This window comes from Microplitis mediator, chromosome 8, assembly GCF_029852145.1.
Source record: "Microplitis mediator isolate UGA2020A chromosome 8, iyMicMedi2.1, whole genome shotgun sequence".
NCBI classification, from domain to species: domain Eukaryota; kingdom Metazoa; phylum Arthropoda; class Insecta; order Hymenoptera; family Braconidae; genus Microplitis; species Microplitis mediator.
In genome coordinates this window covers 23,064,387-23,080,531 of record NC_079976.1, presented here as the reverse complement: position 1 = coordinate 23,080,531, position 16,145 = coordinate 23,064,387, and the positions used below count along the sequence as shown (strand labels likewise).

At 32.3% G+C, this 16,145-nt stretch overlaps 1 protein-coding gene across 2 annotated transcripts in view; it reads right to left on the bottom strand.

Moving 5' to 3' along the window:
* Nucleotides 1-745: 745 nt before the first annotated feature.
* The window catches only part of LOC130672781 (differentially expressed in FDCP 8 homolog), a 66,024-nt gene continuing 50,624 nt past the window's right edge, over nt 746-16,145 (bottom strand). The window contains exons 6-7 of one of the 2 annotated variants that reach the window (XM_057477508.1): nt 13,428-13,663; nt 746-8,481 (exon numbers count right to left, since the gene is read on the bottom strand). In XM_057477508.1, coding sequence (XP_057333491.1) covers nt 8,235-8,481; nt 13,428-13,663 — 483 coding nt within the window. In that variant the 3' untranslated portion in view covers nt 746-8,234. The remainder of the gene's footprint in view (nt 8,482-13,427; nt 13,664-16,145) is intronic. The other variant, XM_057477509.1, reaches the window with a different exon arrangement.

Below are 16,145 nucleotides of genomic sequence, written 5' to 3'. Positions count from 1 at the left end.
ATTATAAATTATGAATTTGAGCTTTTTCACTACGTGTATTAATTATTTTGTTTATGATCGAAAGAGGTCAGTCCTTACACGGAAAAAAATTTTCTTTAAAAATTATTGTTAAATTCACTGTAATCGTGGGACGAATGGCACGACCTAATCATTTGTCGGTAAGTGAGATAATTTTTAGCTTTTTTTCAACAAATTTTACCGTAGTCTATTGTAAATTTTATTCGGTTTTCGGTAAATTTTATGAAGTCTAACCTCAAAATAAATAAATTTTTCCGTAATTTTTAATTTGAAAATGGTAATAAATAAAAGCGTTGCATTATGTACCACGATTACAGTAAATTTAACGGTAATTTTTAACGAAAATTTCTTTCGTGTACGATTGAAAATAAAATAAAAATAAAAAAAAAAAAAAAAAAAAAATTGCATCAGTATTTCTTACTAAAATATATTAAATATTATAATATTTTCGAGACTCGTTTTCTCCGTGTATTACTATTGTAAATTGTAAAAGTTGTAATTAATATTTGTTTTAGAAAGTTTTGTTTACGTTTGTGTAATATAATTAGGACTATTACTTAACAATGATTATTGTAATTTATTATAATAATTTTAAAAATTAAACTAATTGTTTTTTTTTTTTCTAACTAAAATAATTTATTAATTTTTTTATTTTATTTATAAAATAATTATTTTTATTATGAAATATATAATACAATAATAGTTAATATTTTTTATTGCAATCATCTTCCATGAAAGTTTCTTATAATTCATAAATAATTAAAAAATAAAAAAAAATTTATTGGAAATATTCACAACTAAAAATATTGTAGAAAAAAATTAAATTTTTAAAGTTCATATTAAATATAAAATAATCTAGACAGGATGTAGATTCAATGTCAAATATTAACATAAAATTCTTGACCCTCAAAATTATAATCAATAAGAATATATAATGATTTAAATATTTATAAACTTTAAAAAAAACATAACATATTTTATTAACATATAATATTTTGAAAAATATTTTTGGTTATCATGCATAAAAAAGGTTCCACATATTTTTTAAAATTCCATGTGCTTACATTTTAAATATCTATAATTAAACTTTTTCCGCGTGTTCAGTTCACGACGGATTGAACTTGCTGGCCTTATATGATGTTATAGACAAAACACACATAATCATGTGTGTTTACTCTATAACATCATATCGCGATACCTATTCGCGTCTTGTACCTAAAGGTTAAAAAATTGATGAAAATACAAATTTTCCGAAATGAATTTTTAAATATACAATAATAATTTTTATATAAAGCCATAAGATGGACGGTGGAGTTTTAACCCTTTGTCGGTCGCGTAATGAGCGTGGCGCCGCCTTTTTTACATTTTATTTTTTTTCTCAAAATTGCTTGAATTAGAAGCTTTGAAAAAAAATTCATTCTTTCTTTGGACTATTTTAAAAATTTTAACGCTATTTACAAGCATAAAAACGCTTGGAAAATATTTCCAAATTTTAATATCCGATACCGAGTATGAGAAAGCGGCGCTCTGCCACCCGGTGCGAGTAAGTGCGCTGTTTCCAAGCTTCTTTACCGTCACTATTTTAGCCTGTTTTACCGTATGTGGAATAGGTACAACTATTGAAAGGGAAGTGATTTTTCAGGTTAGTTTTTGCTTTCATTATTTTATTTGCAACTTAATTGTTATTTAATATTACTGATTTTATTTATATAAAATAATTGTTAACAATTTTTTTTATTAAACAAAACAATTTTTTTATACTGGGACAACGCAAAAAGTCACGGTTCGACATTTGGCAACAGCACGTTCAATTTAACAGAGCGAGCGAACTTTTACCTAAAAAAAAAATGCAAGCGAAATAAGGAATGATTGAGAACCACTGGGACCTCAGAAGAAAATATGTGGCGCCATCACGATAAACTAATATCGATGTCGATAGAATAAAATACGATTGGTACGAAATATAGTTCTACAAAAGCGAATAGATGGCTGCTATTGTACATTCCAAATTCGATTTCGATAAAAGGCTACAACAAGCTAGCTCTAGATTTGTAAATATAAATACCATAAAAAAATTACAACAGCGAAAATTTAATAATTTTATTGCATATAAAGCCCACAATGAATTCGAACGTGTACATTTAATTCAATAAAAATCTCATGTCTAATTACCTGGTACTTTCTATTTAATAAGTAGTCAACGATTAGTTCGTACATGTTAATTTAACTTATATACAGCTCTTCTATAATTACATGGTAATTTCTATTGAATAAATTGATATCAATTAGTTCGTACATGTACATTATTCAAAAGTCAGCTCTTATTTAGTTACCTGGTAATTTCTATTGAATAAATTGCTATTATTCAGTTCGTACATGTACATTCATTCGATAAACGGCTTATGTCTAATTACATGGTAATTTCTATTGAAGAAATGGTTCCATGCGTTTTGATCCCCGGACAATTGATCCTCTTTGACAATTGGTTCCTGACTTATTATCCTAAACGGTTTAAAAAGATGTATTGTGGGTGACGTGGCATGTGGATGGGAGAAAGTCCAGCCGTGTACACACAGATGGCGTTTATTTACATACGTGTAGCCGGTTACTTACCATCTTGTAATAGATTAAACAAAAATTAAAAATATTTAATAATTAATTTTATTTAAAACCGTACGATGGACGGTGGCGTTATAGGTCCAACCCATTTATAATTTTTTGGTAAAGTGGTCCCAGTAAGAGAATGCACCTCGGAAATTGCCCCCACCACCGAACATTTATGAATTGCGCATGCGCACAGAAAAGTGGGAGAACATTTAACACATAAAACACCCAGAGTGGGAGTAAAAACCGACGACACCCGAGGTGCATTCTCTTGTTGGGATGACAATAACTTCAGTGTAAGGTATGAGGCAGGATGTGTCGGAAGTGCCTCACTGACGATTCCACCATCACATCTGGGATGAAACCTAATATTGTTCGGAGTCTATTAAACTTTAAGCTTGATAAAGATTATAAATTTGGTGATTTGACGCGGCAAATTACACATTTTAATATGCGATATCTACTAATTATCGACTAGTTATTAGGCAGATATTTAAGTGTACACGTGTCAGTTTTACATCAAAAAATGGCGTCTAACATGTCATCGTCTCTACATATGCGTACACCATCAGTCTTGTTCAGAATTTTAACCCCAAACAGGACTTAGGGGTTTTAGGGATATTTTGTCTGGGGATGTTTTGTCTTGGAAATCAAGACGCCTGCAACCGAATAAATTGCGATGATTTAGTTCGTACATGTACATTATTCAAAAGTCCGCTCTTATTTAATTAGCTGATAATTTCTATTGAATAAATTGCTATTAATTAGATCGTACATGCAGAATTTTATTAGAAAATATCAACGAATAAAATACGATGAAGAAGAGGAAGAGAGAAAAATGAATTCGGTTTAAAAAAATTTAGGAGCAATGTGTCTGTGGAGTCCGAAAAGCGCTTAAAAATGAAAAAAGAAAATAAAATAACCAAAAAGGATGAAGAGTTGAATGTTGAATGGTACAATCATCCAAGTCCGGAAAAAACTGATAATGTACCTACTGAAACGGAGGGTGACAAGACTGAAGACGATGTTTCTGACGTCGAAGGCGGCGGTGTAATAAAAAATAACACAAAGAACCTGAAATTTAAAAAAAAAGAAGACTGATCCTGACGCCAACCCCCACAGCAACCACACCCCCGCCTACCACCGCAGCAAAAACAGCAACCAACGCCAGGAAAACACCCGGCGTCCACGTGCGAGAAGTCCAGGAGGTCAGACTACGTTTAGTCAAAAGGGTCGAGCCATACGACCTGACCAAGCCCGGATTTAAAAGACCGACCAAACGGCCCATAATCCGACCGGCCAGCGCCAGTTTAGTGGGGCTCGCTAAGCCAGTGACAGCCACCAACCCGGGCCCACGCATACGCAGTCCCCAGTTGGCAGCTGAACCACCCCAGGGGGCAGAAAAGCCGCTTGAAGTGCCACCAACCACGGCACCGACCGACACGAACGAAGGTTGGCCTGCTCGAGCAACCACCAGTTTCCCCAAGCGGAAGCGGAGGGCCGGGGAAAATAGCCAGCTCAGGAAGTGGCCCAACCTGGACCCATCTCCAACGAACGGCTCCCAGTTGGAACCAGCCACCACGGTTGCCAAGAAATCAGGCATAAGGAGATCCGGGATACCTAAAAAGGGGAAAAGAGTTGCCGCCAACCCGGGCCCACGTACACGCAGTCCCCAGTTGGCCATGACAGTGCCGAAGCCGACCACCAGCAGTACCCTCGAGCAGCCGAGAGCCGCCATTGAACCTGGAAGAAAAATAGGAGTGGTTGTCACCAACCCGGGCCCACGCGCACACAGTCCCCAGCTGGAAGCAACCACAGCAGCCTGGCTCGAGTACGACGACGCACCACTATTGTCCGAGTACCCGGACCAGTTTGAGTCACTGCCGGGAGATCTTTTCGAACCACCGAGAACGATACTGACACCTCTGGAAAGACTATTGTTGTCCTTGACACCACTGGCGGAGGTCCAACCGAAAATCGTTAAAAAAAGGGCCGTATTCACGGCCTACGATGGGGCATTGAGACTGTACAAGGTGACAAGGTGCAAATTCTCACGGGCACCAAAGATCGAGCCGATGGGAAAGATAGCCTGGGACATGCTAGCCAAACTTCAGGAACGGGAAGAATAAAGGCTGGAAGAAAAGAGGACAGCAGGCTATCCCCTTTTCTTGTTGAGGTAGGAGGGGTGTGATGGTGGGATGGAGATGACCAGTATTGAGGGCACCAGTGACTCGCGTTTGTGATAATTTGTGATGATATTCTTACTACTATGACTACTTATCGTTTATATGTTACTATGCTTATTGTTACTATAATTACTTAAAAACTAGTCAAGAGAAATAAAATAAAAACGCTTATAGAGATTTCAAATGAATCGTTTAAAAGATTCAAGAGATTGAAAGAATTATAAAATGAACTGAAATACAAGAAATATTAGTTGAAATTAAAATAAACTCTAATATTTCAATCGTTCATTCTTTCATTTTCTATCCGTCCGCACGGATTACCGTCGCTTGCAAGGCTAAGTTCTCGGGACTTAGTATTTACTTAACAGCTTAAACGAATTCTTTTCTTTTAAATTCAGTTTTACATTTGATAAAATTATTTTTGCTCGATTTCCTTTGATTTTGTAACTCGGGACTTAGAAAAATTTCACAAACAATATACTTTCGATGTCAACCAAGTGCCATGCATCCCGATTTTGCTCCGGGAAAAAGCTCTCCTTTGGTACAGGAATAACAAGAGAGATTGGGTTTCTTGGGAAGACTTCGTGTCGGATTTAAAAGCTTTTTACCTGCCTCCAGGCCTCGAACTAGAGCTGGAAGAACAAATCCAGAACCGCGTACAAAGATCAACCGAAACCGCGGCAGAATATGCAACCAGATTGCAAACGCTAATGAAATGAATGAATAGAAAAATTTCACAAACAATATACTCTCGATGTCAACCACAGAGGGCGATGGAATTTATTCCCGTTCACCTCTACAGCGGATAGATATAATGATAAAACCGCGCATTTAAGCCCGTAGAGGCAACAGTCTCCCGAGACGTTTTCTAGAGGAAGACCATTCCCTGGACAAAATCTGGAACTTCGCCTACCCCACGTCCGACCGGACCAAGGTAAGCGAAATTTTTATTCTCGTGGAGATTCGGTGTCCCCGTACTAAGGCCTTCTGCTGAGGTACGGTAGGTGAAACTAACCGCGTAGGTGGGGGTTAGACGGAGACCATCCGCTTACCCTCTGGGACGGGACTTCGTATAGGGCCGACGGGGTAGTCGACCAGACTCCCCTGAAGCACCCGGGAGGGGTAATTAACACTGTCTATAAATTAAAAACCCCTTTTGAACCCTGGACTCCGGCGAGCTAAACCGAGCAAAAAGGGGTAGTTGAATAATTTATACATTCAGAGTTTAGTGATTAACAATTACTTCTTTTGTTGATTGAATCGATCATACTTTTAATCACTAATTTTCTTCAATACATATTTCTGTGTCGTCTAACTTCTGAGTTTCTGGTGACATACAAAACTGACTTGACGTCTTCTCTGACACTAATCATTTAATTAATTACTCTTTTATATATTTATAATAAATTCCCAATTATACCCGTTACAATGTACAAGTAGGAACTAATTGATAGAAATGAATACAACAACAAATGACCTGGTGATTAGACGAGTGCTATATCTATCAAATAAATAAACATGTACGAACTAATAAATAGCAATCTATCCAATAAAGAATACAAGGTAATTAGAAAGGAGCTGTCTATAAATTAAATGTACATGCAGTTATTGATTTAAGGCTACATTTCTAACAAAAAGTATCAGGTAATCAGACAAGAGGTGTCTATCGAATAAATGTACATGTACGAATTAATTGGTATCTATTTTATCAATAGAAAATGGTAGATAATTAGATAAGAGCCGTCTATTAACTCAAATGTACATGTACGAATTAAATTCAGGCTATTTATGCAATAAAAATTTCCAGGTAATCAGACCAGCGCTGTTTAAATAAGATGTACCTGTACGATTTAATTGCATGCTTTATATCTAACTACAATCTAAAAATAATTACTAATTTACTTTTTTATTTTATGTATTTATTATTTTTTTCTTTTTCATTATTTAAATCTACATGTTCGAATATATACAGGCTTATATCTATCTGATTATCGAGATTTCAAAAGTCAGGAGTACAGTACCAGCCATCTATTTTTTTTGGAAAGAACTACAGAGCCTTCTGATATTCATATTCTTATCGACATTGATACTAGTTTATTATTACGGCGCCACATATTCTTTTCCCGAGCACCCAGTGATTCTCAATAATTCCTTCATCTGCGTGCATTTTTTTTAACTTCCCGCTAAGAAAATTAGAACTTTTCAAAAATTCGGGAAGTTATTGGTTTCGGTCTGATTTTCGAAAATCGAATTTCTAAGAGATCTTGACGTTTCAAGGAACCGATTTTGATCGTCAAGGTGGCATTCGACTCGGCTTTTCAATATCTAAAAGCTGTGAAAAATTGAGCTTGATCGGTAGGGCTCGTTCAGAGATATTCCAAAACTAAAATTTTTTCAAAACTGTTTTTTTTGGATAACTTGTAATGTGCTCGATGGATTGATTCCAAAATCATCTGGGCTCTAAAACTTTATAAGCCTCGTCGAATGCCACCTTAACCATCAAAATCGGTTCATTTTTTCAAGAAAAACCGTTGACGAAAGAAATAGAAAAAATTTTTTCTTTCAGTTTTTTTGAAAAATCTCAAAAACGACCAGATAAATCAATTCCAATATCTGACCAGCTCTAGAACTCAATAAAATACGTCAATTGTCGCCTTAACCATCGAAATCGGTTTATTCGATCGCGAGATATCGTGGGAGAAAGAAATGCTAAAAAACGGTTTTTTTCGAAAACAATGGCATACAAAAGTATTTTCGAGCTCGAAAATGTATTCACAACAATGTTTTCGAGCTTCTCGAGAAGCTCGAAAACATGAGAAAGTTTTAGGGCTGGCCCGCAGAGTCAACCGATAGACAGATTTTTAGGCCGAAATTAAATACATGGCGGCGGAACGCCGCGGCGCGATGAACGAAAGGTGGCGAGACCACGTGACGGGCGGAGGGTTAATCAAATTATTACTTCATTGAAATTTTTGATTGTAATTAATTTAAGAAGGTATCAACTAAATTGATAAAATGTTTGCTTGCCTTAAGTTATTGAGGCTTCTAAAAATTTATTACTAAAGTGAGCCAGTAGTTTTTTTAAAATAAGAACTATCAATTTCATTTTACAAAAAAATTACTCATTTTGAGTATTTATGGAAACAAGAAAGAAAATTACTTAAATTTGTTTTTTTTTTAGTGTAAAAATAATTAAAAAAACATGATTTCTTTTAGTACCATCAACCAATGCCCTCTTAATTACCATAAAAACAATTATTTTCATGTATGTACAATTATATTTAATTATTACTCCTATTACTATAAATTTATCTACAATTCGGTATGTCAGTTTTTACCCCACTTCCATACCCTGCGAGTATCTGAAGAGATGACAATTCGTTATTTTCCAACCCAAAAATATTATTGCAGTTTCTATGCATAAATCTAACGCACTGAGTCATTTGTTGTCAGTAAATTGTCACCATCATCATTATTATCATTGACATCTTCATTGATTTGATCGTCATTAGTTGAGCGTCTTTTTTCAATACGCGCACACTTCGGGCAACGATGATTTCTTTTGGACCAGCAAACACGATGATGAACTGCATTGCATTGTTGGCATGAAATAGCACTTGGGTCCCATGGAAATATTACTTCATCATTACCGCAAATTTCACACAAATGACCACTAAAAAATTATTAGCTCAATTCAATCTGTATCGCATCAATGACGAAGCGGTTTGAAATTAGTTTAACAAAAACCAAGCAAGATATTTTCACTCTACTTAATTTATAATAATAATATAATCGACTTCTTATAATTCTGTGAATATCTTCTATTTAAAGTGAATTTCTATTCATCACAAAAAATCATTTCAATTATTTTTTCTCTAAATTTAATATCCAGTAAAAGTTTAAATATGAATTACTAATGATCTACTTTCACGCGGAGAATTTTTAGTAAAAATTGTCCAAAAATTTTAGGTAACGGTGAAGTACCTCGATATACTTGAGAATTATACGATTTGTTTCAGTAATTTTTAATAGATTTTCATTAAAATATATGCGAAGAGATAAAAAAAATCTGAAACTACTAGATGTAATATAGAAAATTTACCAATTAAAATTCAAAAATTATAACTTTTTCGGAACTTTGTGGTACACAGTATGGTAATGTAATCGGAAATCTTTTGAATTCGAGTTCGTTCGGAAATATTCAGCTTTTCTCGTTCATTCTAGAACTGAAAGGTTTAAATAAATTACGTGACGTTGTTATTAATTATAGGTGGATTGGTAAGATGCAGTGAATAAATGTAGATTTATTTATACCCGAACATGTGGTTTATTCTATGCTTAGTACAATAATGATAATAATTGGAGCTAGGACAAGGATAGCTAATTACAAGAAAACATAACTGCCGCCTAGCGATTATGTAGGGTACTTATTAGGGTGATTCAAAAAACAAAAAAATTTCTTTTTTCTTCCAAACAGGTTCAAAAGTTTCGTTTAGATAAAAAAAGACGCCTGTGAAAATTAGAGCTCTTAATATTAATATTAACATTGTCCGCATTGCACTTTTTTATTTCCCATAAGAATAACATGGAAAAAATTTTTTTTACGTCTTCTGATTTTTATAAGTAGTTAACGATGCGTCATAGGAATAATTGGCAGGCATATTTTTATAGGGGATTGAATGTTCTACAAAAAAAGATTCTTATCATTTTTTGAAGAATCTATTTGTTCAAAAGTTATTTAAGATTGAAGTCGAATTCATATTAAATTTTGAGATTTTCTTACTTTTCCGGCAAAACTATCAGACCTATTACAAAATATCATTAGACCTTTTTTGTAGACAATTTTATTCCCTAGAAGTTATTTCCGATAAAGTTTTTTCGAATTCCGCATTGTTTTCTATTTATCTTAATTTTAATGTCAAGCTCTTAAAATCGATCAGAAGACTATTTTTTTTATGAGCATGACATTAAAATAAAAATAACGAGAAAACAATGCGGAATTCGAAAAAACTTTATCAGAAATAACTTCTAGGGAATAAAATTGTCTACAAAAAAGGTCTAATGATATTTTGTAATAGGTCTGATAGTTTTGCCGGAAAAGTAAGAAAATCTCAAAATTTAATATGAATTCGACTTCAATCTTAAATAACTTTTGAACAAATAGATTCTTCAAAAAATGATAAGAATCTTTTTTTGTAGAACATTCAATCCCCTATAAAAATATGCCTGCCATTTATTCCTATGACGCATCGTTAACTACTTATAAAAATCAGAAGACGTAAAAAAAATTTTTTCCATGTTATTCTTATGGGAAATAAAAAAGTGCAATGCGGACAATGTTAATATTAATATTAAGAGCTCTAATTTTCACAGGCGTCTTTTTTTATCTAAACGAAACTTTTGAACCTGTTTGGAAGGAAAAAAAAAATTTGTTTGTTTTTTGAATCACCCTAGTACTTATATGGGACAAAATGATTATGATTTGTTGTAGTCCAGTCGAGTTAGGCCTAAAAAGTAACTCTTGTTTGCGAAAATTCTCGGCAGGCTAATTTTTCCACAGAATGATTCAAAATATGCTAAAACTACGACAACCGAAAAAATCCAACAAAAAAGAACTTAGCGAATATGTTTTTTTATAAAAAAATGGTCAAAATTCCAGTTTAACGCAAATATTTAACAAACTATAGCATATGGACAAAAAAAAACCCTAATAAAATTGAAAGAAAAAAAAAAATAATGAATAAAATGAGCCCTCATTTAAGTTCCTACGAGCTATAGTTTGTAAATTATTTAAACGTTAATTAATTTTCTCGTCAACTTGATGTTATTTTTTATACATCAGCTGTTCCGATGCCGAAACTTGCCGAAGCGTGACGATGCATGACGAAGCTGCGCGCGCGCTCGTTCGGAAAATTTGAAATTTGAAAAATTACTTTTAATTTTCTAGCTAAAAGATATTGATATTTTGTTTAACGAAAAAATTAAATAGTAATTAAATTTTTACTCCTATAAAAAATAATAAAATGGATCAATTCGTAGCTTAAATGTTTTTTAAGAATATTAAAAATTAAAAATATTTTTTTTTTCGTAATTTATTTTATTTTTTATTGAAATCGATTGTCTTATTATAATATCCTAAAATTATAAGTAAAAAAATATTTATATCTGGGCAGATCCATTAATTCTCGACGAAAGTGTGCGCACTGAGGTCAACGATTTTGATGCCGATTTTTTTCTTAAAAGTACACCTTAAAAAAAGACGATCCTGAAAATTTGGACCCGATATAATCAAATCTGGCCGCTGGAGAATTTTTTGAATTTTTAAAAAAGTCGATTTTTCACTGATTTTCGAATATTTGTATCTCAGCTTCTATATAACTTAAAGACTCCTGCCCAACGGCATTTTTCTCAGTAGACTCTCTACTTTTGAGAAAAAAATGAGTATTTGGTCTAAACTCAAATTGGGCTTAGCTGACAGCCTCTAACTAACGAACTGTTTTGGTTAAATTTTACCTATTTGTAAAACACTAGTATACGTACAGTGTTCGAAGTTGAGGATCGACCAGCAGCTAATGTCTTCTATTGGGGTATACTTTAGTAGAATCTATGCAATTTTTACTTCATTGCTTCTATTAAATGAAGTTATAGCCATCTGAAACCAATCAAATTTAAAAAAATTGCAGTTTTCAGATGGCTAGAACTTTTTTCTCGGAACTTCGATTTCCTTCAAACTTTCAGGAAAGTTGCTTTATTATGTTCCTAAAAAGCCCTGAAAATCGGGGCTAGGGAATCGAGCTTGTATTCAAGTTATAAATTTTTTAATATTGCCGAAATTGCGTTGTTGAATACAATATTTGCTGATAATTTCTTACATATCTATCGAATTATTCATATCTTATAGACAAGTGAATTATTAATATTCTCTGTACATAGATATAGCTGCTGTCAGTAACCATTTGAGTAACGTCTCAAGTAAACATTTTACCCTCAAAAGCGCTATCGTTTTTATATTGTTTGAATTTGTTTCAAAAGTCGCGCTCGGGCTACTCTGTTACTCAATTTATCTGCTTCGTGGCGTGACTGACCAATATAACACTTATCCATTGTTTCAAGTTTTGATAGTTTAAACACTCCAAATTAAACACATAAAAATTTCTAAATACTGTAGACCTTCATACCTAGAGAACTTCAACATAGATTGCAATGCTTTCATGAGCGTATGATAACATTGGTACCTCAGTCACGCCACGAAGCAGATAAATTGAGTAACAGAGTAGCCCGAGCGCGACTTTTGAAACAAATTCAAACAATATAAAAACGATAGCGCTTTTGAGGGTAAAATGTTTACTTGAGACGTTACTCAAATGGTTACTGACAGCAGCTATATCTATGTACAGAGAATATTAATAATTCACTTGTCTATAAGATATGAATAATTCGATAGATATGTAAGAAATTATCAGCAAATATTGTATTCAACAACGCAATTTCGGCAATATTAAAAAATTTATAACTTGAATACAAGCTCGATTCCCTAGCCCCGATTTTCAGGGCTTTTTAGGAACATAATAAAGCAACTTTCCTGAAAGTTTGAAGGAAATCGAAGTTCCGAGAAAAAAGTTCTAGCCATCTGAAAACTGCAATTTTTTTAAATTTGATTGGTTTCAGATGGCTATAACTTCATTTAATAGAAGCAATGAAGTAAAAATTGCATAGATTCTACTAAAGTATACCCCAATAGAAGACATTAGCTGCTGGTCGATCCTCAACTTCGAACACTGTACGTATACTAGTGTTTTACAAATAGGTAAAATTTAACCAAAACAGTTCGTTAGTTAGAGGCTGTCAGCTAAGCCCAATTTGAGTTTAGACCAAATACTCATTTTTTTCTCAAAAGTAGAGAGTCTACTGAGAAAAATGCCGTTGGGCAGGAGTCTTTAAGTTATATAGAAGCTGAGATACAAATATTCGAAAATCAGTGAAAAATCGACTTTTTTAAAAATTCAAAAAATTCTCCAGCGGCCAGATTTGATTATATCGGGTCCAAATTTTCAGGATCGTCTTTTTTTAAGGTGTACTTTTAAGGAAAAAATCGGCATCAAAATCGTTGACCTCAGTGCGCACACTTTCGTCGAGAATTAATGGATCTGCCCATATTTATGTAGCCTCCAGTTAGCGGAGGTGGACTTAGGTCCCGTTACATTAATTGTAACTAAATGATTGCATTTATGTTGAGCCAATAAATGCACCTAAATACCTAATTTTTTTTTTGTCAGTTTTCTTTTAATTATAATTTTCTTTTAATTTATTGCATTCATTTTATTTCTTAGGAATATTTTATCAAATATTCTTATTGCTTGCAATTTCATTTTATCTTTCAATTATTGAAATTTATCAGTAATGTTTTTTTTCTAATACTAATAATAATAATAAATCGTTATAATAGTCTAATTACTGAATTTAATTATTTATAATTACAACTAGAAATTAGTTTCAAGAATTATCATATTGAAAAAAATATCGGAAGTTTTGTAGAGAATCTTTTAAAAATTTCAAATTAACCATTTAAAAATTTGATCTTGCTTAATTTTTGAGTAAATTTTATCTTATGTTACTTACCGAGCTCGGCACAATTCACATGATTCTGTAATATGTTCACGCATCAAATCACAAGCCGTGCGAATTTCTTCCATTAATATTCCATTTTGAAAATCAACAAGATCTTTTATCGAATAATTACCTGAATTTTCAATCATATGCGTACGTAATCCAGTACGCCATGGTAATCCTCGTACATCAGCCTCCTGACAAAATACTAAATATTTTTTCATCATCTGTAATTCTTCACGTAACCTCTGAAAACAAAAAGTAAACGTTTGGAAATCCAAATCTACGCACCTCGGGTACAAAAAAATTGTATATAATTATATATGGAAAATGGCTCTATATAATTATGTATAACTATATATAATTATATATAGTTCTATATAATTAAATTCCTATTCAATGTATTGAATAAATTGTAAATTTTTGTTCATATAGTACAGACTATACTTTTTATTAAAATAATTTTTTTTGGGTAAGTCCAAGTTCAATTTCTATGAAAAATTATTCATGGAAGCATTGATAATAAATACTAATACCAAGATGTATAATAGGATCAGGAGACACGGTAGTGTCTCGCGCCAAGTACACGTTCAAACACATGTATATGTGTGAAGTGTCATGGCGCGAGCCTACCGTGTATCTATACCGTAGACATAGTGGTTTTTGGCTCTTTTTTGCTCTTATTTTTAAAAATTTTTTTAAAATAGTAAATTTTCAAAAAATTCCTTCTCTATTCGAAAGATGATTAATTGTTCGTCTTAAAATTATAAAACTTTATTCATTTTAATTATGAGAAATAATTTAAATAATGAAATTAGACCAGCATATACTATAGCACCCCCAATTTAGACACTTTTATAAATTTTTTCATGCAAAAAGGGCACTGCCAGAGAATAAAAAGTTGTAAGAAATGCCATGATTCAGTAAAACACATACATATACACTGATAGAAAATTTATATTGACTCAAGAAATATTTTCTTGAGCCAAGAATTTATTTCTGAAGAAAAACAATTGTCTTGCTTCAAGAAATTCTTGTCTTGATTTAGATTTTCTTGGCTCTATAGATTTTGTATCTTCGATGGATAACTCTCGTGTCTTGATCCGAAACTATATTATCTTCAATCGATACTATCGAATTCTTCAAGCAAGACCACTTGTCTTCAACTAAAAATGTCGTATTATTATTTTAAGAACTTTAAATTTTTGGTTCAAGTAATAATTCCTTGATAGAAGATGTTTTTAAAGTAATGAAAAAAAAAAATTTTTTTTTAAAATAAATTTCTACTTTAACATATCTGAAGTAAATGAATGTAGTCCTAAAAAATCACTTTAAAACTTTTTATTTTTAAAATAAAGAAAAAAGTTTTTTTTCAAGCTGAGTAAATTGATATCTTGATTTAAAAACCGCGCCATTCTCGAAACGAGTCGGTAATGTCTTAAACCTAGATTTTGCCTATCTTAATCCAAGAGCAAGAAATTCTTGAACGAAATATGTCAGAATTTTGTTTCAAAACAAAAAAGGCTTCATCGAAAAATCAAATTCTCAAACAAAGAATTTTTTTTCTCTATCTCTATTTGACAATTGAAATTACCGAAATTCACTGCCCAATTACGCCGAAAATTTGAAAGCAAAAATTGGAACCGGTAGAGCACTCGGCGCGATACCGAATCGGTCTGGGTTCGATTCCCAATTCGGGCTATTTATATTTTTCTCAATTTATCTATAAATTGTCTTATTGAAAAGGTTATTTTGCATGTTCGAATGTTTAGGTTTCCACTATATTAAAACGCCGACAATTTGAAAACAATAACTTCCCAATTTTTCGAAAATCGTCGATTTTCTTAGCGGGAAGTTAAAAAAGAAAACTCGCAATAAACTATTTAAATGCGTTAGTCCAAGTGTAATTTCATCACTATTTATTTAATTTGATATTTTGATGAGACTCAACGGAAATCTTTCCCAACATAGATATATTATGTATCTTAAGGAGGTTCGAGACCGATTTTCAAAATAATACCAAAATTCTGAAATTATTTTCACTGAAAGAGTTATAAAAAAAAAAGATCACTGTTAAAATTTCAAATCGATTCACTACACCGTTTTCGAGAAATAAATTTTCAAAATTCGTCTTTATACACGGGCGTAAATGGGAGTCATTTTTCAAAGTGCTATAGTTTTTGGTACAATAATACCATCGCTATAAATTATTCAGTATCAAATAATTAAACATTTCTGAACACATAAATATGTTTTTTAAATTTAATCATGGGTTTGTTATTAAATTATTAATAAAATGAGAGGCGAATTTTAGTTAATGACGTCACATATGTTGTGAAGCAAAGAAACGACGGCAACAGTGTAAAATGACACAAGCGCGGGAAATTTGAAAAACTCAGAATCACTTATAAACCTTAAACTTTTTTTCGATGATTTAGATGATGAATTAGAAATTGTAAGCCGAAAATTTTTAATTGATAGATTTTTTATTAGTGATATAACAAATTTTAAAAATTTTCGTTAACACAAGCAAGTGATGAAATTTTTAATATTAAAAAAGTTAAAAATCTTGCGATAAAAAAATAAATAAATAAATAATTTACTTTGGAGAAGTGACTTCTTGGCAATGATCTAAAATTTTTTCCATGATTTTTTTGTTTTTAATGACTTGAGGAACATCATTTTCGAAAGCTCGTGTTGATTTAATTTTGATTGTTTTAAACGTTTATT